Raw genomic sequence first — 24,912 nt, 5'->3', positions numbered from 1 at the left:
CTTGAGGGAGTTACCTCCCCTTCCTGAGCCAGGGAGAGAGCGGCCTTGGGTTCTGACAGCCTTCTAGATCCCCGTGGACTCTGACTATACTTCTTGTCCTGGAGTTTCCCTAGGGATCCGGGGGCAAGCTATCCGGTCTTTTGTCTAAATAGCATGAGGTTGGTTCCTAACATCTGAGGCTTGGCCTCTGAGAAGTCACGTGAGTGTTTCTTTCAGCACACGTTGGTCACGCTTCCGACAGGGAACTGTGTCTTGGTGTCTCTCAGACAGTCTCTGCCTGAGCATCAATCACTCTCATGCGTGGGGCTGTTTGTCACCGTCTAAGCTGACGCAGAGAACAGAGACCCCCTCACGTAGGCAAACACGTGTGCAGATTTCAGACCCCTCTAATCCGGTTTGACTCCTTTCATCTAGTTTTCCTATGGCTTGACCCATGAGGCTGGAGCAGGTTTACAGTAGTTTCAGCTAGTTTTAGCTGGTTTGACTCACTTTACATCGGCATAAGCGTGTTTGCATCTGTTTGTCTGTTCTGAGCTCATCTGTGGCTGTTTTGATTTGGGTTATCATAATAATAGCAGACACTCTTCTCACACTTGTGATACGTCAGCACGGTCGATTAAAAGGGCTTTACATGAAGTCGTAATTCTCACAACTACTGCGCAGGTGGGGACTGTCATTAGTGTTCTTCTTTCTTTTTCTGGAACACATTTGCTTCTTTATTTTTATTTTTGCTGCACTGGGTCTTCGTTGCTGCCTGCAGGCTTTTTCTCTAGTTGTAGCACCCAGGCTCTCTAGTTGCCGGTGTGTGGGCTTAGTTGCCCCGAGGCATGTTCCCAAACCAGGGATCAAACTCACGCCCCCTGCATTGAAGGGGAATTCTTAACCTCTGGTTCACCAGGAAAGTCCCCAGCGTCCTCATGTCACGCGTGGAGAAACTGAGGCACAGAGAACTTCAGAAACCTGCCCCAGGTTTCCAGCTCACTGAGAGGCAGATCCAGGATTTGAACCTACTCCATCTGGCCGCCGAGTCTGTGCTCTGAACCTTGACGTTACGCTCTATCACTGCCGATGAGCGTTTGAGCCATTTCTTGATAAACGTCGATGCCATCTGAGCCAGTTTGTTCTGCTTTTGCCAACACAAGCTGCTTGGTGCTGGCTCCATCTGCAAACAGCCCTGAATTTGGCACGTTCAGGTTGACACACCATCTCAGGCCTCACAGAGCCTAGACCACTGTATTAGTTTCCTAAGGCTGCTGGCACAAACTGCCGCAGATTTGACTGCTTAAAACAGAAATGCAATTTCTCACAGTCTGGAGGCCAGAAGTTCAAAATCAAGGTTTTGGCTGAGCTAGTCTCTCTCTGAAGGCTCAAGGGGAGAATATGCTTCTTGCCTCTTCCAGCTTCTGGATACTTTTGAACTGTGGTGTTGGAGAAGACTCTTGAGAGTCCCTTGGACTGCGAGAAGATCAAACCAGGACATCCTAAAGGAGTATTCATTGGAAGGACTGATGCTGAAGCTGAAACTCCAATACTTTGGCCACCTGATGTGAAGAACTGACTCATTGGATAAGACCCTGATGCTGGGAAAGATTGAAGGCAGGAGGAGAAAGAGACGACAGAGGATGAGATGGTTGGATGGCGTCATCGACTCAATGGGCATGAGTGTGAGCAAGCTCTGGGAGTTAGTGATGGACAGGGAAGCTTGGCGTGCTGCAGTCCACGGGGTCACAAAGAGTCGGACACGACTGAGAGACTGAACTGAACTGAGCTTCTGGGGGCTCCAGGTGTCTCTTGACTTGTGGCCCCATCACTCCAACCTCTGCATCCATGGTCACATTACTTCCTCCTCTTCTTCTGTGTGTTTCTTATAAGGAAATTGTCAGTGGATTTAGCACACCCCAACCCCTCTAGACATTCAGGATTATCTATCTCAAGACCTTTAATTTATCTGAAAAGACTTTTTTCAAGTAAGTTTCCAGCCACAGATTTCAGGGTTTAGGATTTGGGCATATCTTTGTGGGTGGGGGGCTCCATTCAACCCATTACAACCACTAAGGTCACATCACAGTATTTCCCCCTGAGAACCTAGCTCTTAAGAGGGACTCTAACAGATTGGTTTTTAACTCAGCCTTTAGGATTTTATTACTTTCTGCTGAGGAATTAAAAGGTAAAAGTATTCAATGTGCTTGCAGCCACAGAAGAACCTCTTGTACTTTTCAAGACTTTCTTGTTGCTCTTCCTGGCTGGGAAGATCAGGAATTCCTGGAAACACCAAGCAAGGTGTGGGAATGTTTCCGTAAATAGGCACCGGAAGACACAACCTGCTTTCTAAGATGTTTGCTGGTGATAACACCAAGTTTACTGTTCCCCAGGGAGCTCTCTTTAGTGAAAGTAATGCTGAATTGAAGGAGGGCAGATGATTAGCGGACGAGGGGGAGCAGTTAGCCCCAAATATCTCTGCACTCCTGGCCCAGAGTTGAAAGAAGCTTGTCATTTAGATAGAGAGAGAGGTGACGAAATGGTGTCCTTACTCAGCAGGAAGCAGCACTCAGGGCCCTTTGTACTCAACTGACCCCAAGAGCCAATTCACAGAAATATTACAGAAAAGGGAAAGCTGTTTCTCTTTTCTGCATTTCCCCACTTGCACCCACAAGTGATGACTATGAACACCACCGGATGTGAGAGTCAGCTTAGTCCTTAGACCATTTTGGCCTCTGCAGAAGCTTCAGGGATTGGGCTCAAGGTTCTGCTCTGCCCCTACCAGCTGAGTGACCTTGGGCAAGCCAGAAAGGCTTTCTGAGTCTTGATTTTCCCATCTGCCTGTTGATTTAATAGGATTACCTGGGAAAAGGCCCACGTTTGGCACATGCCGTGTGTGGCAGAACACACACTAGCAAACAGGCTGGCTGGCCGGAGTCATTACAAATTCATGGTCAGCAACTTCGAATGGTCACTCCGCACTGCCGGAAATCCTACTCTATGTGTCTTGTGGGCTTGATTGTGAGAACTATTTCACATCTAATCCTTAACCGTCCCAGCCTCTTTTCCAGTCTCGCTTTGGCTGCAACTTGCTTGCACCCCTTTGGCAAACCATCAGAGGAGGGTCCCTCGGCTTCTCATGGCTGACTGTACAAATCCACCTCCTCTTCTTCTGCCTCTCAGATGACTGTCCCTGCTCCTACGTTCTGTCCTCTTGGGCTCCGGGTGTCCTCTCTCTTACTTTAGCAAGGACTCTGATCCTGGGTAATCCCCTCTCTCTGGAACACCAGTTCCTCCCCAGTTCCTTGCCATCAGCACAGAGACACGGTATTATAGTCTCCATATTTGGACAGAACTCTCCCTTCACCCTCCCTATCTTCTTCCAGCCAAAGCCCCATTTCTCAACTTCCCTTTGCAGTAAAACATTCTAAAAAGTTGCCAGTGGTGGTTCTCTTCGGTTCATTTACTCCTATTTGCTGTTCCACTCCTGCCAGTCGGCTTTCACTGAGATTGCTCCATCAAGGTCGCCCTGGAGTCCTTGCTGTGGACACGTCTCTGTCCTCAGCTTACTCAACCTTCCCGGAGAGCTCCCCCTTGGCTTCCTCACCTTGGCCCTCCTCTTCCTCCCCGACAGCTTCTGCTCAGTCCACTGCACTCTCTCCTCTCCTCTGCCCAGCTTCTGCCTAGGAGTATCCTTGGACTCTGTCTTCCTCCCACTTTTCCAGTCTGAGCTGGAAACCAGCCTAGGTCACGCAGTCTCTGTGGGTCCAAGCCGTCCCCCAGCCTGCCCAGACTCCCAGGACGGGAACAGTAGAGAAACTGCCCACCAGGCTAGGAACCCAGAAGTTCTTCTCCGTTCCTCCTCTCTCACCCATTTCATCTGACCCTCCAGCAAGTTCTGCCACTCCCACCTCCAGAAGAGGTCCCCAACACGCCCTCTTCTCAGATCTCCACAGCCACCAGCCTCATTCAAGCCTTAGCATCTCTAGCCTGGGCCACACCGTCGCCTCCTCCTTGGCCCCCCTGATTCCACTCTTACCTTGTACTCATCTCTTCTCTAAAGAGCAGGCGGAGTGGGGTTTTGCATGCGTGAATCAGATTATTTCACTGCCCCGTTGAGATCTCTTTAGTGCTCAGAAGACAATTCAAGCTCCCTACTGCAGCCTGAGGGTCCTAGGTGATCGGCCGTGCACACCACCTTCCAGCCTCATCTTGTTCCTCTGCCCCGGTCTTCACGATAGCATGGCCACTCTGGGCTTCCTTCTGTGTCCCAAACAGACTCACTTGTGCCAGCTTCAGGACTGCTGCTCATGCTGATATGGCTTCCTGGAACACCCTCCCCTGGGTTCCAGGACTAGCTGCCTCCTTCTCATCCTTCAGTCTCAGATCAAATGCCATCTCCTTTCTGACACTCTCAACAATCACAACACTCAAGGTCCCATGTCATGGGCACAGTTTCATAGACCTTTACATGGTAGAATGAATATGTGTGTGTGTGTGTGTGTGTGTGTGTGTGTGTCTGCGTGTTTGCTTGTTTGTCTCTTTTCCCATTAGCTTGAAGATATTGCAACAGTAGAACATTTAGTTCAATCCTGAACACTCAGCGTCTAGCACAGAGCCTGGCACATAGTAGATACTCAACAAACATTTGTGGAATGAATGAGAATATCAAACAGGAACGCCTTCCTCTGCTTGGCGCCACACACTTCCTTGTGGCCCCGAATCTTATCTCCCACAAGCTTCAGCATGCTGTGACAGCACAACCTTCTGCCACACAGGCTCGTGAACAGTGCTCCAATACCACAGTCCAGCAGGCCTCAAGAAGCCCAGCACATTCAGGACAAGACCCAGCGGGGACCATATTAGGCCTGCCCTGCATCTCAGACACTGCTCCAGGCTCTGGGCCTGCCCAGCTGACCATAGGGGTTCCCAAGGGACCTCCCAGCCCTAGATGCAGTGCCATTTGGGATCCATACAGCTGAGCTCCCAGGCCTCAAGTAGTGGGTCCTCAGCCACAGACCTGGGTTGAGCAGAGCACGATGGGTCGTTGTCTTCCCAGGAGGCCCCACTCAACCTCCAGAGGAGAATGGCCCCTGCTGAGCACCCTGAGCAGCTGGGGAACTGGAAAGGGGAGGGGGTAGTGCTGGATTCTGGGGAGAGGAAAGGAGGCCCGGGCCTCTGCTCTGCTGTGCGACTTTAGGTGGGTCACTGCCTCTTTTTAGCCTCACCTCCCTTTGCAGAAGGGCTTCCCAGGTGGCATAGTGGTAAAGAATCTGCCTGCCAATGCAGGAGGCACAAGAGATGTAGGTTAGATCCCTAGGTTGGAGTAGGAAATGGCAACCCACCCCAGTATTCTTGCCTGCAAAATCCCATGGACAGAGGAGCCTAGTGGGCTTTAAGTTTCATGGGGTCACAAAAGAGTGGAACATGAGTGAGCATGCATACACACACACACCCTTTGTAGAAAGAAAAGAGCATCTAAGAGCCTCTAGGGAGTATCAAGGTACAGATGGGAAACCAAGGCCCCGAGAGGGGCAGGATCTGCCAGGGAAGTGAGGAAGGACAGAATCACCGCGGAGCCCCAGGCCACCTGCCTCCCGGGAGGCCACAGGGCTCAGAGGGCAAAGCTGCTGCCATCTCCTCACCTGTTGCTCTGCCCTAGGCCCTTGGACAAGAATAAAGGCAGAGAGCGAGTCACCAGGAAGGAAAGGAGCTTCGGAAAATGAAAGTGGGGTTCCAGCCCCTCCCCCAGAGCCCCGCCCTTTTCCTCTCCTCCCTGGCCAAGGAACCAAATGAGTCACAAGATTCCACTGGGCGGCTCGGTGCCAAGCTCGGTGATGACGAGGGACCTTGGAGCCATGCTTTTGGCTCCGGTCTCTTTCCTTGCTCTGCGTTCCTGTCTCCTGTGCATGGGCAGACAGGCAGGCAAGAACAGGCAGACAGCTAAAACCCCTGAACAGACACAAACAGACACCTACCCAGATACACAGACACCTCGTAGACAGGCAGACACTATACACACTGACACACAAGCCAACAAGCACACAAATACAAGCAAACAGTGCACTGACATACGGACAGACCCATGACCACACAGAGGCAACAGCCAGACATGCGGGCACATGACAGATGCGTAACAGAGATACAGGCAGACTCAGACACACTCAAACAGAAACACCTCACAACCCAGATACGCGCATGACACAGACTCACATGGAGGGCCTGCAGGGGGGGATCTGGGGCGAAGGACAGGCCAGATGCCCCTGGGCCAGCCCTCAGCCCCAGAACCACACCGAAATGGATTCATAAAAGTGGATTCTCTGGGCCTGAGCTCTTCGGGGGCTGCTGAAGGCAGCCTCTACCTCCTTCCCAGTACAAGGGGCCCGCTTTGCAGTAAGACAAATGGAGGTTGGACATAGAAAGGGACTTCCCTACAGGGAGGGTGTTGAAACCTGCTAAGTGGGTGACTAAGGATGGCTGGAGGAAAGGAGTGGAGTGTTGGCAGGTAGCAAGCCTGCCTTTTGGCTGTGTGACCTTGGGCAAGTCTGTTCTGAGCCTCAAGGGGCTCATCTGGTTCTGTCCTCCCAGATCCCTGCAAGGAGCAGATGGCCAGCTCCTGTAAGTGTTCACGCCAATGCTGGAGCTCCAGGACCTTACTCCTCTAACCCCCACACCCCTACTCAGGGCAGGATTCCCTTCTTGACTCCCTGCCCAGTACCCCCTGGCAGGGGGTAACTCAGTCAACTCAATCACAGATGCCTGTTGTCTGGGCCCCTCCCCTCCCCCAGGGGCCAGCCAGCTGAGATGCCCCAAGTCTGGAGGAGGGTGGCAGGGAGGTCAGAGCAAGGGCAAAGGGATTTCCCAGTGCTTGCATTTTCCATCCAGGGGCATCTGTGAGGCTCAGGCCCAGGATGGGGGGTGGTCTGTCCAGGTGGTGTCTCTTTCATTCTCCCGCTGTTAAGAGTCCTCTGGCCCCGGGCCCAACCTTTGGAAGACAGGGGATTGCGCAATGGGGAGGTAAAAGGTGATGGCGGGCCTGGCGGGACAGAAGCCCCATTGTTTGGGGCCCAGGCCAGCCTGGGCAAAGGAAGGGTTTAAGCCTGGGGCAGGAAGGAGGGGGGCTCTGCAGGGGGTGCCAGCTGGCAGGGCTCTTGCTTTGGGACCCTGGAGGGGCGCAGGTGCTGAGCAGGATCACCCCCACCCCACCAGGGGGTGGATTTGATAGAAGGGGCTGTGTTGAGTGAGATGTCTGGGCTGATGGGGAGGGCAGACCCAAAGAGAGGTCTTAGGGCAGGGAGGCAGCTCCCCACCTCTCCCCCCGCCCACCACACCCACTCCATCCTCCCCGCAATCCCCCCGGGGAGGATGAGTCTCCCAAGGCATCTGCAGGGTCCTAAACTATCCTCCTCCAGATTCCAGTCATTCCTGGAAACCAAGACGGCTTGGGGAAGCTCCAAGGCTTGGGAGGAGGGGGGCGGTGCCCAGTGAAGAGGGGCGCGCAAGACTTTATTTATTACTGAGGGGTCGCAGGGGGACTTAGTCATTTTTGCCGCCCACACTCTCCGCATCATTTCTCTAACTTAGGTCCCAAACTCGGAACTCCGCCGCCTCCTAATCTCCCTTTGTCGGCGCAAGCCCCTCGGCCCCACCGCGAAGCCCACCGGGCAGTCCTTCCCAGGGTCAGCAGACCACTAAACGTTTCTACCTCGGTTGGAGCTGGTCCCCTAAGGGAACGGCTTCCACCCGAGACCCGGCAAGGTGAGTCGCGTGCTCACGATCCCTTTCCCCAAGTCCCGGCTTCGGGGGTTACGGCGGGGCGATTCCAGGTGCGAACCCGCTGGGGCCCCTCCCTTCCTCCGCCGGCCGGGGCGGCGCGCCCCGCGGGGCGGTACAAAAAGCGATCCCGCCCAGCCCAGCTTTCCTCACTTGACTTTGAGTGTCCCGCGGCGGTCGCGGGGAGCGGGGAGGCGGAGGCGAGAGAGGCAGCGGGGCTCAGCCCACACCCCTCACCAGGTAGGGCCTCTCCCCTGCTCGGAGGGAGAGAGAGAGTTGTAGACATAAGGAGCAGAGAGGAGGAGGGGCAGGCGGAGGGGCCGAGACAGGTGGCAGAGAGGGAAAGTAGAGGGGGGCAGAGGGGCACAGCGCGAGGGACACGTGAGGGCACAAAGTCAGGGGCCCCCATCAAGGACCGAAGCTGGGCAGGGATCCAGGATTGAAGGAGACCTGGGGTTCGAGGCCTGGGTGTGGCCTTGGGGAGGGGCACCAAGAATGCCACCGTCCCCACCTCCCATTCTCTGAGGTCCCCTGGCAGGTCAGAGAGGGACTCCACTTCTTGCCCAAGCTCCCTCCCCGTCCTGTAAACCAGGGCACATAGACTGTGGCTCCTCGCCCCTGTCCTGCCAGGGGACGCAGAAGTCAGGGTCCCTGTTGGATCCCCGCAGACTTGTAGCCCCAGGAAGCAGGGGCGAGCGGTTCCCGGGGGTGTCAGGGAATCTCTGCTGCCCGCCACTTCTGACCCCTGACCTCTGCCCTCCCTGGGCCCAGGAGGCACCATGTGGCGCCGTCCACTGGGGCTGCTGCTGCTGCTGTTGCTGCTGCTGGCCGGCGAGTTGGGCGTGGGCGCCAGGCGGGGTCGTAGGCGCCGGGAGCTAGCACCCGCTCTGCACCAGCGTGGCATCCGGGACGCGGGGGGCCGGTACTGCCAGGAGCAGGACCTCTGCTGCCGCGGCCGCGCGGATGACTGCGCCCTGCCCTACCTGGGTGTGACCTGTTACTGTGACCTCTTCTGCAACCGCACCGTCTCCGACTGCTGCCCTGACTTCTGGGACTTCTGCCTTGGCGTGCCACCCCCCTTCCCCCCAATCCAAGGTGGGCACCAGACGGCCAGGGGTGGGTCACGTTGTCAAGCCCAAAACTCAGCAAGGCTCAGGAGCAAGGCTGATGCATTGGCGTTTCCAGGGGCGGCTTTGGGGTAGCATCTGGAAAGAGACCCGGCCCCTCTCTCTTTACTTCTGCGAAGCACTCACTCTGGTCTAACTTGAATCTCTCCTGTAAGATTGAAAATGCGCCTCGGTCAGTGGGATTTTCATTTGCCCCAGGAGAAGGGCAGCCACATGCCATTTCTCCCAGTCCTTCCTGTCTCGGTATTCCAGACTGAGAAGGTGCTGGCCCCACCTGCTGACTCACTCTCAGACTGATAAAGCACACAAGCATTGGTCAGCGTCATTTTAGCAGTTCCTCTGCTTTTGCTCAGGATTCCTTATCCCTGAGATGGCTGGTCACACCTGGGAGGTGGGTCAAGTCTGTTCCTACCTTCAGCCCTTACCACCATCCACCCATCCCAATCCAAGAGGAGAATCACTTGACTTCCTTCCTACAATTCCACAGGGCCGCAGGTGTGCCTGGGTTGTCATCCCAAAGTGCTGTGTTATCTCAAGGCAGTCATGTGTCTTCTTTGGGCTTTGGCTTTCTCATATTCATCCCACTCCCCATCTCCAAACCCCAGCTCATTTAACTGGCATAGGATCTAAGGAATGTTGTGGCTGGCATCCAAGTGAAGCAAGAGGGATTTGGGTTAGAGTCAGTAAAGAACTTCCAAGTAGTGGGAAGTTGATATGTGACTCTCAGGAGATGTCTTATGTTATAGCTTGGCTTTGCTTTCAGTGAGGGCTGGTGTGTGTGTGTCTGGGAGGATTCAGGACACTAGACCTCTGAGGATCTGGCCATCTCAGCCCATCGTCCCTCGTCTTGGTTCCACTTCTCTTCCTGTCTTCCCTCCCACTAGGATGTATGCACAAGGGGCGCATCTATCCAGTCTTGGGAACCTACTGGGACAACTGTAACCGTTGGTGAGTATTTGGGACTTGGAGGCGGCTTGCCTGGTGGGCTTTGTGGCAACAGACTTGTTTCGCATCCTATCCCTGTCACTCATTTGCTGGTGGCAAGGCCTCAGTTTCCTCATCTGTAACATGGGAAATTTTACCTGGACCACATCAGCTTCTACACCGGCATTCCAACAGCAGTCCCCAGGAGTAGTCAACTCTGGATGCCCGGCTTCAGGTGCAGCTCCTCCTGCCTGGGGCCGGGCTACTTCCCCTCCCAGCCTTTCTCGCTGTCACTGGAGAGTCCAAGAAGGGGGCGCCAGGAAGGAAACCTCTGACTGCAGCATCCGCTGACCTGGACCGGATGAGGGTCAGGGATGGCTAAACTGGCAGCCAGCCAGAGTGTAGCGGGGCCTTCCCTGCAATGTGGCCCCTCCTCCCTCCCCCACCCCTCCCCTCACTTCCCAGCAAGAGGATGAAGGGGTTGGGGTATGCCACTACCCTAATCGAAGGTCTGAGATGCGAGGGGGGAAGCCTTGAGTGCTTTAATGAAAATAAGGGGGACCCTAAGACTTAGAGCAGGAGGCCCTGCACCCACTCCACCCCCTGCTCTGGGACTGAGAGGGCCTCTGGGAGGAGGAAACTTTTAGGAATGCGTGATGCATAAGTGATTTCCATTGCCTCACTGGTGTGAGGGGTGCCTGGGTCACAGTGAGAGTGAGGATTTGTGTATTTCAGCATGTGTCAGGGTGAGAGTGTACGTGCATTCACGTGTGCACGTTTTGAGTGTATGTGACCTGTGTGTGTGTTCAAAAGATGGAGCACGCCTGCATGATTCTGCTGGTACTGATAGGATGGACATGAAGGGGTTAACACACTCTGTCCCTCCTCGGCCTGGCCACCCAGGCCCCCTCTGGAATGCCGGTACCTGCTGCCACCAGCCCTGCCTAGACTTGCTTGGATAGCCCTGGGGGCAAAGAGGGAGGCAGCAGGAGAGGACTGACCAAGCCACTTTCCTCCCAGTCCAGCTCTGGCTGTGTTCCCTGCACTTGACACCTGAGGGAGGGTGTGCGGCAGTGTCTGGGGGCCTCCCAGACTCTGGGAGCCCTCCAGGGATGTTTTGAGAGCCAGAGGGGGAGGGGGAGGACAAGAGCCTCCCTGAACATGCCCACAGCTCCTGGGGCTGGAGAGCCCAGCCATACTGGGTCTTGTCCCCTTGAGGCTCCTTAAAAGGCAACATTGGAGGCGGGAGCCTCGGGCAGGCTCAGAAGGACAAAGTTCAGCATCTTGTCATAGCAGAGTTATGAGCTTGGAAAAGCATTGTAGAATTCACAGGATTCAGCTGTTCAGTTGACACCTATTAGAGACCTACTATGTGCCCAGCGTGGTGCTGGGTCAAGGAGATGCAGCCAGTATGCAGCAGACAGTCCTTGTCCCTGCACGGGAGCCTCGGTGACACAAATCATAAACCTGTCATTACAACCTGTTCCAGGTGTGATGGGGGGACAGAGGCCAACAGGGGATCCTAGTTCTGAGTGGGGTGGGGGTGAGGGAAGGCCACTCAGGAAGGGACGTTTATGCAGATACCAGGGAGATGAGAGCATGAGTGGCCCAGGCCCAGGAGGAGGGAACAAGGGGGGTGATGGCTGGTGGAAAGGCCAGGAGGTGGGACCAAGCTCATTGCAGCTGGAGCTGTGAAATGGGGAGAGACGCCTGGGGAGGTGCAGGCCATGTCCCCTGGGTCTCATAAACTGTGCCTAGGATGTTGCATTTTGTTCTAAGTGTCGTGGGAAGCCACTTAGGGAGCACACACTGATGTGTGTTGCTCAAAGATCTCATTGGCTTTAAGAGCGAGATGTGTGTACTGGGGGAAGGGAATTATAAAGTGTTAGAGAGCCTGGTAAGGAAGCCACTGCCGTGGTCCAGGGACCAGAGTAGGGTGATGGTGGTGGAGGGGTAAGAGGCAAGTGGATTCCGAGTCTTTCATGATGCTGGGTCTGCTAATAGGGGAGGCATGTGGCAGAAAGTAATCTTCAACATGATGTGGGTGCTGGGGACAGGGATGAGTAACGGTGGAGACGTCATGGACCACACGGAGTTCTGGCTTGAACAGCCCAGTAGATAAAGTGTTGTCTGAGTTGAGTATGTTGTTAGGGGGAGGAACAGGTTTGGGGGAGATAGTTTAGCCATTTTGAGACGCCATTCACATACCCAGAGGAGATGTCAGGAGGCCAGTTGGATCTGAGTCTGAAACTCAAGGGGGTGGGGAGTCGGGGTTCCTGCACTGAGAACAATAATAGGAGATGACAATTTCTGAGCACATAACTTGGGCCAGGCCTTGGGCTTTGCAAGCTTGCCTTTTAATCCCTGGAAGTTGGCACTATTATTATCCTCATTTTACAGATGACATTGAGGAGAGTTTTAAATAACTTACCTAAGGTCACACGGGCTTCCCTGGTGACTCAGTGGTAAAGAATCTGCCTGCCAATGCAGGAGATGCAGGTTCGATCCCTGGGTCGGGAAGATCCCCTACAGAAGGAAATGGCAACCCACTCCAGCATTCTTACCTGGAAATTCCATGGACAGAGGAGCCTGATGGATTACAGTCTGCTGCTGCGTAGCTGCTTCAGTCATCTCTGACTCTGTGCGACCCTATAGACTGTAGCCCACCAGGCTCCTCTATCCATGGGGTTCTCCAGGCAAGGGTCTTGGAGCAGGTTGCCATGTCCTCCCCCAGGGGATCTTCCCAACCCAGGGATTGAACCCAGGTCTCCCACATTGCAGGGGGATATTTTTTTTTACCACTGAGCCACCAGGGAAGCTCCGAGCTAGTGTATGGGATCACAAAAGAGTCAGATACGATGCAGCAACTAAACAGCTAACAGAAGGTTCACTAGTTAGCTAAAATCAGAACCCTCGATTCGATTTGGAATCCGTGGTCTTTATCATTTCACTATATTGCCCCCATTCATTCATTCAACAAATATTTATTAGGTCCCTACTACGTGTTAGATTTTGTTTGGGGGCACTGATGATATCAAACAATACCTGCCCTTGAAGATATTCGATCCTATGAGGAAATAGGTATAAACAATATAAATAATTAAAGCTATAATACGTCAGACAGTGATGACAGGCTGAGGAGAAAATAAAGCAGGAAAGCAGGGTGGGAAGGGTGGTGGATGCTGAGACAGGGTGTTCAGGGCAAGCCGCCCTGACAAGGTGACATTTGAATAAGGACTTGGGAGAAGTCAGAGGGGGCCATGAGGACGCTTCCTCCCAGGAAGAAGAGCTCAAAGGCCCAGCGGCAGGAGCATGACTTGTGTCAACCATCAGGGGACCAGCCTGGCTGGGGCCTTAGGAACCAGGTCTTGGAGGAGGGGGCCAGAGAGAAGACAGATCGTGCGGGGCCTTGTTGGCATGGAAGGACTTTGGCTCTTATCCTGTCATGTGAAGCCAATGGCGAGTTTTGGGCAGGGGAATAGCATGATATGATTTGGGTTTAACAGAATCACTGTGTTAAAAATATACTGAAGGGGTGGGGCCCAGGGCGGAGAACAGTGAGGAGGCTGCAGCCTAATCCAGGTGAAAGGTGATTGGACCATTGTGGCTGCAGGAAAGAATGAGACACGGTTTGGATTCTGGATGTGTTTTTAAGGTAAAGTCAACAGATCTGCCAGTGAATCAGGTCAGCACGTGAGAGAAAGAGTCAAGGGTGCCTCCCAGGCTTTTGGCCTGCGCTCCAGGAAGGATGGAGTGGCTGTTTTCGAGGACTGTGGCAGGCGCAGTCCTGGGAGTAGGGGAGAGCAGGAGTTCAGTTTGAGATGTGAGGAGTGTAACCTGTTAGACACCCCGGAGGTGAGGCTGTGTAGCAGTCAAGATCCTGGAATCTGGAGTTCAGGGAGAGATCTGAGAAGCAGATATAAACTGAGAATCATGAACTTGAAACTAACGTTTAAAGCCACCAGGCTGCATGGGATCACCTGGGGGGGGTCCTCTCGGAGGTGCTGATGTGGAATTTCAGGCCCACATGTTGACCTCCAAGGCCTCCTCCCTTCCAAGGACGCCCAGCCTTACCTCACTTCTTCCTTCCCTCCCATTTTTCCAGTACCTGCCATGAGAAAGAGCGGTGGGAGTGTGACCAGGAGCCATGCCTGGTGGACGAAGACATGATCGAGGCCATCAACCACGGCGACTACGGGTGAGAGGCCCGCGGCGTGACCCCAGTGGGCACACGTGCACGCACACACAGATGCACTTTCTGCCCGAGAGGCGCGTCCTGCCAGGGGCACCCACACTCAGATCTTATTCATGGGTACACTCAGCCAGTAGGCGTCTCTCCCACTCACGTGTGCATTCCTCCAGGGCCCCCAGCCTTGGCAGGCCTGTGACCTCCACCCCCTTTCTTTCAGCTGGCGGGCTGGGAACCACAGTGCCTTCTGGGGCATGACCCTGGATGAGGGCATTCGCTACCGCCTAGGCACTGTCCGCCCATCTTCCTTCGTCGCCAATATGAATGAGATTCACGTAAGTCCACCCCTGACTACAATCCTGCCATCTCCCTTTGGCCTATGACCCCAGGGACCCTGGCACCTTGTGCCCTGTTTCTCCAAGGACCCAGGCCCACTGATAGGCTGTGTGTTGTGGCCAAGTGACTCCCCTTCTCTGGGCCTTAAGTTTCTGCCTATAACTTGATAAACTGCACTTTAAGAACTGGTGCTCAGATTCAGAGTTTTGTGGTCCCGGCATCTCACCCTCCCTGGCTTCTTGAGTCTCCCCAGCTTGGGAAAAAATGTCATTGGTCCCAGTATGGCGGGGTCAGGGCCCCAAAGGGCCAGGAGGTCACCTTGGTATTTTGGGAAGGAAGGGACAGGCACTCCCCCAGTTTTGGCCAGAGAGCAGCAATTCTCGGAAACAAATGCCATCTCAGCAGAACCTCAAGGGAGTTGGGGGTTTCTCCCTTCCCACCAGTGGGACCCTCTAGAGGGAGAAATAGGAACCAGACCCAGGACAGTTCCAAGGGTGAGGAAAGGGCGCTTCAGCAGGACAGGGCTGGGCCACATGCCGAAGGCTCTGTCTGTCATTGGCGGGCAAGGAGGGGCTGGTGTCTGGCTGGAGTGGCCAGCCCTGCAGAGGGAGTTCAGCTCAAGGCTGGGGTGACCAGACCCTGCCCCTGCCCTTACTCCCTGGGGCCTCTGGCTATTTTCTGCCTCCTGCTGTTTGCTTTGGCAGCCTGCCCAGTCACGGGACCTTACTGCTTCTTCCCTCCCCTGCCCTTTGGGGCCCGAATCCCAAGGTTCTGGTGGAAAGAAGGATGTAAGTGGATCAGAAGGTGCAGAGCAGGAAAGAAACTGGAATGGAAAGTGGCCCAGTCACTTACCTGTTCCTGGCTTCAACTGCCTCACCTGTAAACAGGACTAGTCACTCCCCAGCTGACGCTAGGGAGGCACTAAATGGTGCCTGCCTCTCCCTCTGGGTCAAGGTGGAGGTTGCTGGAATCTCTCAGATCAAATCTCTCAAATCTTGGAGGGCTCAAGATCAAATTGCCGAAGGTTCTGGACTCTTGGGAGACCTCCCATGCCTAGGCCCCCGGAGGGTCAGGCTGGGGCAGAGGCAGGAGACAGACAAGAGTGGCCTTTGCCTTGCAGACAGTGCTGGGTCCAGGGGAGGTGCTGCCCAGAACGTTTGAGGCCTCTGAGAAGTGGCCCAACCTGATCCACGACCCTCTAGACCAGGGCAACTGTGCAGGCTCCTGGGCCTTCTCCACGGCAGGTAGGTTCAAGGGCAGGGGCTGGCCAGGTGGGAAAGGGGGACCCAGGCCTGACCCCCTGACAGCCCCTCTACCTCCCTTCCCAGCTGTGGCATCCGATCGAGTCTCAATCCATTCTCTGGGGCACATGTCACCTGTCCTGTCGCCCCAGAACCTGCTGTCCTGTGATACGCACAACCAGCAGGGTTGCCGTGGCGGGCGACTGGATGGTGCCTGGTGGTTCCTGCGCCGTCGAGGGTGAGCAGCAGGGGGCACGGACAGGGAAGAGGGCATAAGCAGGGGTCTCAGGAAGCGAAAGCCTGCAGGAAGGGCCTGGGCCAGGCTGCCCCATGCTCACTCTGTCCCCGCTCCCTCCTGCTGCCCCTGCAGGGTTGTGTCTGACCACTGCTACCCGTTCTCCGGCCATGGGCGGGACGAGGCTGTCCCCGCACCCCCCTGCATGATGCACAGTCGGGCCATGGGTCGGGGCAAACGCCAGGCCACCGCGCGCTGCCCCAATAGCTATGTCCATGCCAATGACATCTACCAGGTCACTCCTGCCTACCGCCTCGGCTCCAACGTAAGTCTGCACTTGAGTGAGGGGCAAAGGCAGGAGAGAGCTGGAAGCCTAACCAAAGGCTGGGGCCTCATGCCTGATGCATCGTCTCCTCCCCACCCTCTCACCCTCCAGGAGAAGGAGATCATGAAGGAGCTGATGGAGAATGGCCCTGTCCAAGGTAAATGCCCCTCATCCTGCCCTGTGATGCCAGAAGCTTGTGCCTGCTTGAGACTGGGCACTGCGGCATAGGTGGTCCCTACAGCCCTGAGCAGCGAGTCCACTGGGGCCAGGAGTAGGGGACTATGTCCCCTCCTCAGGGGTGGCACCTGGAGGGGGCACTTAGAGCCTTGGTACCAGAGGCTCTGGGACCTAGGCATGTATCTCCAGGCTTGGGCGTCAGTGCCTGTGCTGATGGGCTGAGCTACCTCCTCTGACCTCTGCCCACAGCCCTCATGGAGGTGCATGAGGACTTCTTCCTATATCAGAGCGGTATCTACAGCCACACACCAGTGAGCCTCGGGAGGCCGGAGCGATACCGCCGGCATGGAACCCATTCGGTTAAGATCACAGGGTAAGGGGCTTGATGGGGAGGGGGGCTGGGGGCAGCTGGGGGCTCTAAACCTCCCTTGAATCCTTGCCACCTCTCTGCAAAGCTCCATTTCAAAGAGGAGGAAGCTGAGACTCAGAAAGAGGAGGTACTTGCCTCAGGGCACACCAAGAGTTAGGGGCCTTTCAAAGTGTTCTAGAACAGTTCCTTACACAACAGGAGAAATCACTCCAAATCAAATACAGACAAGGATTCAAGGGTTGCTCCAGCTCTCCACAGCTCAGGGCCTGTCCCAGCTTTGCCTGACTCACTGACTCATACCTCCAGCCCTCAGTTCCCCCACTGATGTAACAGGAGATGCTAGCATCATTGATTTCAATAGTTCAACCGATAAGATGTACTTTGTACCCACTTCCACCCCCCCCCAACCAGCCAGGTAAGGATGGAGAGCAGCAGATGTGTGCCCTTCTCCCCGCTGTGGGTCTCTGGAAGGTGTAGGCGTTTCTGCTCCCCCTTGCAGACGTCCCTTTGTGTCCCATGGGGAACTTGGAGATGTGGGGACTGGGGGAGGTGCAGAGAGGGACAGCAGTGTGCCATCCTAAGTCGCTTCAGTCTTTTCCGACTCTTCGTGACGCTATGGACGGTCGCCCACCAGGTTCCTCTGTCCCTGAGATTCCCCAGGCAAGACTACTGGAGTGGGTAGCCATCCCCTTCTCCTGGGGGTCTTCCCCACCCAGGGATTCTTTACCACTCGCGCCACCTGGGAAGCCTGGTGGGGCTTGGGCAAAGAGGGACAGAGAACTGCCCAAGTCCTGAGGGGGCACCAAGTCACCAAAGGCAACAGGGGCCTGGCTAGGGAAGGACGCAGCGGGGCGGGAGCCCCTGAAAGTAGGTGAATCAGCACCCTTGTGGCTCTGGCTCTGCCCGGCAGGTGGGGCGAGGAGACGCTGCCTGACGGGAGGACCATCAAGTACTGGGTGAGTCCTGGCACTGCGCGCCCTGCGGCTGCTGTCACCTTCCCCTGGCCCTCCTGCCCTTCTCCCCCACCGCGATTCCCCTCCTCACAGCCCCCTCTGCGTTCCCAGACGGCAGCCAACTCGTGGGGCCCGGCCTGGGGCGAGAGGGGCCACTTTCGCATCGTGCGCGGAGCCAATGAGTGCGACATCGAGAGCTTCGTGCTGGGCGTCTGGGGCCGCGTGGGAATGGAGGATATGGGACACCACTGAGGCCGCGGGCACCACACCGGGAAGAGCCCCCCTCGTGGGGCGGCAGCCCCCAGCCCCGCCCGCCCGTCCGCCCGACGGGACTCCAGGCGCCAGAGGTCTAATCCCTGCGCAGTTCCGCTGACGCAGCGCCGGGCCTGGGAGCCGCGGGCTGGCCGGAGCCCCCAGACCTCCCAGCGGGGCCGGGCAGGGGCTGGCCGGGGAGGAGGGAGACCCCCACGCAAGATCAATGAAGCCAGGAGAGCCACACACCGCCCCCCCGCCCCAGTCTCCGGCCCATGACCTCACCCCACCCTTGTACTTTTATTCTTCAATGATATTTATTTTTCTTTTCACTGTTTTAAAATAAAAGATACAAAGTATTGATAACTATGGTATCTTGAAACTTCTGGGCATGGAAATCCAGGCCAGAGTTGGAGTGGCATATGGGGGGACAGCAGAAAGGACTGCCTGAGGCTTTGCTGGTTGGCAGGGGTGGGGGTCAGGGGACCAGAAATCTTAGCCTCCATTCAGCCCGAATTGTCAGTGACCTTGGACACTGATCCACTGGGGGTGGGACATGGATGGCGTGGCCTTTGGCCCCCAGAGAGATGTGGGCCCGTGGGAACCACCTCTCAGACGCTGAGTCAGCGCTGCCTGGGGTGGGGGGCAGTCCAACCCACCAATCAGCAGAGCTGGCGCCAGTGCCCAGCAGGCAAGGGGGGCATAGCCCCATAGAAGCTGGAGCCTCTGTCTCTGCAGATCAGCTTCTCCAAGCCACCCAGGCGAAGGGACAGCCCCCCGCACCCTACCCCTAGGCCAGGTTGGGCCTGCCTCTGTGAGCCCTCTCTCTAGCCCATGTCCCCAGGCTCTCAGTGCCAGCGGAATTAAGTCCAGGCCTCACTCGCATTCAAGGCCATCAGGACCCACCCCACCAGCTTCCTCACCAGCTTCTTCACCCAGTGCCCAGGCAGCTCCAGAGTCCGCCCTGCTCCCTAATGTCCAGCACGCATGCAGACCACTGGGCATTTGCACATGCTGTTTTCTCTCAGTGCGGATGCCCTTCCATCCCACCTTCCCCTGTCGCACTGCTGTTCCCAGCCCAGCTCCAAGGTTTCTTCACTCAGACAGTACCAGGGGAGAGTAATGGATGTCCCAGGTGCTGTGCAAGGGAGCTATGGTTCCCCTAACCACCCCAACCCCCTTAGCATGGCTTAGACACCCCCTCCCTGGACTCAACTTCATCCTGCCCTTTCACTGGTATTTTACTATCTTCCTTATGCTGGAAGTTCCTTGAGAAACAGAGACTGGGTCTGGTTCACTAATGAGTCCTGGTACCCATACCTGTACCCTGGATAAGGTGGCGTTGCAGTTTGTGGGATGGTTGAATAACACGACCCATTCTTTCCTTTCCATTCCCTTCCCAAGCCTCTAGGCACAGAAGTCAGTATGGAACCCTGCCTTTCCAGAAGCTCAGGGAGGCTGTGCCTGGGGATGGTCCTCCCCTGGCAGCAGTCCTCCTTGCCCCTCAGCTAGAGTCACTGGAGGAGGCAGTAGGGAGGTGTATCCCCTGGAGGGCAGCCCCTCAGTGCCAGCCACGTCCCCCAGGCCGCCTGGGCATCACCTGAAAGGAATGTGGGGCGACCGATAAGCAGCTGCCTTTGTTTCATTTCCTGTTTGCTAGGACGTCCCGAGCCCGGCTCCCCTGGCCAGCCTGCTTGTCCCCAAGGAGCCAAGGACAGCCAGAGCCCTGGGGACAACGAGGGGAAGGGAGTCCTGAGCAGGGCTGCCCGATTACTACCCCCTCTGCGGCCACCAGAGAGGCCTCACAACTCCCACCCCACTGGAAAAACCCCGGGGCGCGGCTGGAATTTTTCTACAAGGACCTTTGGCGGAAGCGGTGGGGGCTGGGAAAGGGAGGGGAGCAGGGGCGCGGCTGAGTCTCCAGGCTCTAGCTCTGTCTGCCGGGCTGGGAGGCCTGACCCTGTGCGCCCAAGTAGGGTCAGCCAGCCCTTCCCTAGCTTCATGGACCAAGGAGCCCAGGCCTGAGACCCTCCCCCCCAACCCCCCTCAAGAGTGCAAATGGGGCTGGGCAGGGCTTAGCGAGTCTCTTAGTAACCTCCACCAGCCACCTCTGGTTCTCTGATATTGGCAATGGACTTGTAGGTGTTGTGTTTTAAGTCTTCTCCACTGGCAGCTCTCAGGACTCAGACACTGGGTTTGTATTTATTTTATATTTTTATTTATTTTTTTAATTTGGGTGCACCACAATGCAGGTGGGATCTTCATTCCCTGACCAGGGATAGCACCTGCAGCGCCTACATTGAAGGTGTGGAGTCTTAACCACTGGACCACCCGGGAAGTCCATGGACACGTGGTTGTAAAGAAAGAGACAAACCAAAGACTTCCAACCAGATTACTGCCCTTGAGTCTGTCCATAAAGAAATCCTGGCAGCCCAGCAGCCTGCTCTGTGTTCTGAAGCTAGTCCCTTACCCTCTCTGGGCCACGGGCATGAGTCCTTAGACAAACCTGGGTTTGAACCCCTGCTCTGCTTGTTCTGCACTGGCTGTGTAATCTTGACCTTTCAGAGGCTCTGTTTTTCTATCTTTTGTTGTTGTTCAGTCACTTAGTCGTGTCCGACTCTTTGTGACCCCATGGACTGCAGGACGCCAGGCTTCCCTGTCCTTCACTATCTCCTGGTGTTTGCTCAAACTCATGTCCACTGAGTCGATGATGCCATCCAACCAACTCATCCTCTGTTGCCCCTTTCTCCTCCTGCCTTCAGTCTTTCCTGATATCAGGGTCTTTCCAATGAGTTGACTTTTCACATCAGGTGGCCAAAGGGTTGGAGCTTTAGCATCAGTCCTCCCAAGGAATATTCAGGGTTGATTTCCTTTAGGATTGATTGGTTTGATCTCCTTGCTGTCCAAGGGACTCTCAAGAGTCTTCTCCAGCACCACAGTTCGAAAGCATCAGTTCTTCAGTGCTCAGCCTTCTTTATGGTCCAACTCTCATAACCATACATGACTATTGGAAAAGCCATAGCTTTGACTATATGGAACTTTGTTGGCAGAGATGTCTCTGCTTTTTAATGTGCTGTTTTGGTTTCTATCTTTAATGGGGATAATAGTACTCACCTCCTGGAGTTGTTGGGAGGATTAAAAGAGACAAAACATGCTAAACATTTAGCAGTATACTTGAAAAGTATTAAATGGTAACAGCTCTAATCTTTTAAAGGGGGTTGGACTTGATAATGTAAAGGCTTTTTGTAATGAGCTAAACATTTTTTAGTGCTTAACCATAGCCTCTGACAGCATGTTGTTCTGAGTGTTTTGCATACATTATCTCATTTAAAGGACAGGAAAGCCTGGCAGGCTACAGTCCATGGGGTTGCAAAGAGTCGGATACAACTTAGTGACTGAATAATAATGACAACAACATCTCATTTAATACTAAAAATAAACTTCTACTTCCTTTTTTTGCAGATAGTTGAGGCAGGATTAAACTCAAGCTGTCTAAATTCTCATACTAATCAGCTCTGTACTAATAGTGGTTGTTTGGTACTGTTAATCCAATTTCCCTAAGTCCTTTCCCTGCATGACAAACTCTTAGTCATCCTTCAACACCCAGCTCAAACATCCCTCCTCTGAAAGCTTTTCATAGTACCCATCTTCTAGACCTCCAGAGATTCTAGCATACACGCCTGGTGCGTGTGTGTGTCTCAGTTGCTCAGTCGTGTTTGACTCTTCACGACCCCATGGACTGTAGCCCGTCACGCTCCTTTGTCCGTGGGGTTTTCTGGGCAAGAATACTAGAGTGTGTTGCCATTTCCTCCTCCAGGGAATCTTCCTGACCCAGGGATTGAGCCCATGTCCCCTGTGTCTCCTGCATTGGCAGGTGGATTCTTTACCACTGAGCCACCTGGAAAGCCCAAATTCCTAGTACAGAGGGGCAATTTTTCCTCCCACAAATCATTGCAGCAGGAGTTTTTTTTTCCTTAGTCCTATCTTTCCTAAGCACCAAATGTTCCTCTTGGGAATTCATTCTGGTCTCCTGTGGAGCTCCGTGGGGTCCCCAGGCACCTGACTTTCATTTTCTGTGAGCTGCTGAGTTACATCCCTTCACTAGTGCTGATGCCTCACATCTTCCTGGTATCTTGCCAAACCCCATCCTTGCCTGGTGCCCATTAAGGGAAAGGAATCCATGCCCCCTGAGCCTGCAGTGCACCAGACCTCGGGCTGAGCGCTGCGTACACTTCAGCTCATTTGATCCTACACACAACCCTGTGAGAAAGATATCTTTAGAAACCAAAGCCAACCAGTGATGCAACTCTGGGAATCTAAGAGAGGAGTGAACTTCCAGATTGTGAGCAGGGCTAGTGGGCCCAAGCACAGCCAGAACTAGGAATCTAAACCTCGCCAGGACTCACATTCTCTCTCTCCCTCTCTACACTAACTCTGCTATTAGGAAGGACATTTGACCAATGACAACTCCTGAGACTTTCACATTTTCACAGCTGTCTTCTCAGTTCTGACTCAAAACAGAACGGAACAGGGAAGGCTTCTGATTGGCCCAGCTCTAATCTCTAGCCAAAGGACAGGATCATAGATGCCATGACCACCCTGGATGAACCAGTGTTTGGAGGAGGAAACCCCAAAGAAGGGGAAGACTGCTGTTCCAGGGGAAAGAAGAGATGCTGACCAGATGACCAAAACAGTCCACAACAGCCAGGGGTTACTGTTACCATCATTGGACAGATAAGGAGATAGAGGCTCAGGGGAACGTGGGATTGGTCAGGTCACTTAGCTGTTAAGTGGTGCCACTGGATACAACCCACATTGCCTACCACTTGATTTATAGATCAACCCAAAGAGATGACTTTGTAGGTCAAAGAGTGAGAGATTCCTTCCCAGCTTCTCCCTGAGGACTCATTCCTGAGCCCTGGAGATAACTTGTCTAGAATTCCATCCATTTTATGAAAATTCTGTGGCTCTGACACTAACACCCAGGGTAGTTTTCCCAAAGTAAAGCAAGACTGAGTCTGAGCAGGGCTTCCAGGAGAGCATCCTGCTTTCTGATCCCAGGGGAAGAGCGTGGTCCCCATCATGGGATATGATGAGATGGTTGAATGGGAGCTGTTTGCTGGGAGACCAGAGGTATGAGTGAATGAATGGATGTGCACAGGCAGGGCCCAGGGGCTTGGTCAAGTTACAGCAGGGCCCTGCTGGCTGAATCCGCGCCCACCACAACCTGGAGAAGTGAAGAGCGTGGATCTGGGTGACTCTCAGAACTGAGCAGGTGCCCACCTACACGTTTCACAGACATTCCCTGGGTGAGTCCTCATAACTTTGTGAAGCCTGGAGACCAGCCTGAGGAGACAAACAGATGGGGGCAGAAGAGGGAATGCGTCTCAGTCTGCTGGAATCCAGGGCCCCCTCAGTCGGTGCCTCTCACCCAGATGTCATGAGCCAGTCTGGTCAGGATAAGGCTTTGAGGTTCATCTGGGGCTCTGTCCTCCACTCAGCTTCCCTTTCCTCACCTCAACACAAACAACTTCCCTTGGAAAACCTCTAATCCAGAGCCCAACAGAACCAGGCTCAAAGCCCAGCTCCATTGTACTCCTCAAAGCTCACTTTCCACTCTGAGCCTTGGTTTCCTAGTCTGTAAAATGGGAACAGTGATCTCTACTGTCTTGGTGTGGGAGCTGGCCAAGACTGAATGTTTCCCTGAAAATGAGGAAATGAGGGAAACAAATTGGGCCCACTGAGAGTCAGACTGGAGAAATTGGTACTTAGGTGCAGAGTACATCATGAGAAATGCTGGGCTGGAAGAAGCACAAGCTGGAATCAAGATTGCTGGGAGAAATATCAATAACCTCAGATATGCAGATGCTGCTGCTGCTGCTGCTAAGTCGCTTCAGTAGTGTCCGACTCTGTGCAACCCCATAGACGGAGGGGTTGCACCAGGCTCCGCTGTCCCTGGGATTCTCCAGGCAAGAACACAAGAGTGGGTTGCCATTTCCTTCTCCAATGCATGAAAGTGAAAAGTCAAAGTGAAGTCGTTCAGTCATGTCCGACTCTTAGCGACCCCATGGACCGCAGCCCACCAGGCTCCTCCGCCCATGGGATTTTCCAGGCAGATGACACCACCCTTATGGCAGAAAATGAAGAGGAACTAAAAAGCCTCTTGATGCAAGTGAAAGAGGAGAGTGAAAAACTTGGCTTAAAGCTCAACATTCAGAAAACGAAGATCATGGCATCTGGTCCCATCACTTCATAGGAAATAGATGGGGAAACAGTGTCAGACTTTATTTTTGGGGTTCCAAAATCACTGCAGATGGTGATTGCAGCCACGAAATTAAAAGACACTTACTCCTTGGAAGGAAAGTTATGACCAACCTAGATAGCATATTCAAAAGCAGAGACACTACTTTGACAACAAAGGTTCGTCCAGTCAAGGCTATGGTTTTTCCTGTGGTCATATATGGATGTGAGAGTTGGACTGTGAAGAAAGCTGAGCACTGAGGAATTGATGCTTTGGTGTTGGAGAAGACTCTTGAGAGTCCCTTGGACTGCAAGGAGATCCAACCAGTCCATTCTGAAGGAGATCAGTCCTGGGTGTTCTTTGGAAGGACTGGTGCTAAAGCTGAAACTCCAATATTTTGGCCACCTCATGCAAATAGTTGACTCATTGGAAAAGACTCTGATGCTGGGAGGGATTGGAGGCAGGAGGAGAAGGGGATGACAAGGGATGAGATGGCTAGATAGCATCACCAACTCAATGGTCATGAGTTTGGGTGAATTCCAGGAGTCGGTGATAGACAGGGAGGCCTGGCGTGCTGCAGTTCATGGGGTCGCAAAGAGTCGGACACAACTGAGCGACTGAACTTAACTGAACTGAATGAATCAGAGCAGAGATGTACAAAGTCACCATAAAGGGGCAGGCTGGCTCTGGGTCCTGCAAAATCTGACAGTCACTTGGCGAAGTATTGACCCCTCTAAAGTAGAAAAGCATCCTCAGACGAAGGGAGTCCCTGTGATTCTGAGATGCTGAG

General features: G+C 54.3%; 1 protein-coding gene across 4 annotated transcripts; it reads left to right on the top strand.

Annotated features, from left to right (window-relative positions):
- Positions 1-7,556: 7,556 nt before the first annotated feature.
- On the top strand, positions 7,557-18,247 carry TINAGL1 (tubulointerstitial nephritis antigen like 1). 4 transcript variants are annotated; one of them, XM_061389806.1, is made up of 12 exons: positions 7,557-7,737; positions 8,524-8,847; positions 9,764-9,827; positions 13,909-14,001; positions 14,213-14,327; positions 15,449-15,572; positions 15,636-15,807; positions 15,940-16,129; positions 16,241-16,286; positions 16,556-16,679; positions 17,587-17,632; positions 17,741-18,247. In XM_061389806.1, exons 2-12 carry the CDS (start codon positions 8,532-8,534, stop codon positions 17,879-17,881), a joined length of 1,431 nt encoding a protein of 476 aa, XP_061245790.1. In that variant the 5' UTR covers positions 7,557-7,737; positions 8,524-8,531; the 3' UTR covers positions 17,882-18,247. The 4 variants fall into 4 exon arrangements, with proteins under 4 accessions (XP_061245790.1, XP_061245764.1, XP_061245782.1 ...); XM_061389780.1 differs by having other exon boundaries at positions 7,597-7,737; positions 15,657-15,807; XM_061389798.1 differs by lacking the exon at positions 7,557-7,737 and adding an exon at positions 7,889-7,992 and having other exon boundaries at positions 15,657-15,807.
- Positions 18,248-24,912: the final 6,665 nt, after the last annotated feature.

This window comes from Bos javanicus, chromosome 2 (genome assembly GCF_032452875.1).
Source record: "Bos javanicus breed banteng chromosome 2, ARS-OSU_banteng_1.0, whole genome shotgun sequence".
Taxonomy (NCBI): Eukaryota; Metazoa; Chordata; class Mammalia; order Artiodactyla; family Bovidae; genus Bos; species Bos javanicus.
This window is presented reverse-complemented; position numbering and strand designations above follow the sequence as displayed.

Bases quoted from the DNA above. Each gene is read 5' to 3' on its own strand.
- TINAGL1 (XM_061389806.1), top strand. From the start codon at position 8,532: ATGTGGCGCCGTCCACTGGGGCTGCTGCTGCTGCTGTTGCTGCTGCTG. The intron at 9,828-13,908 runs GTGAGTATTTGG...CCATTTTTCCAG, and splicing joins TGGGACAACTGTAACCGTTG to TACCTGCCATGAGAAAGAGC. The intron at 14,328-15,448 runs GTAAGTCCACCC...TTTGCCTTGCAG, and splicing joins CCAATATGAATGAGATTCAC to ACAGTGCTGGGTCCAGGGGA.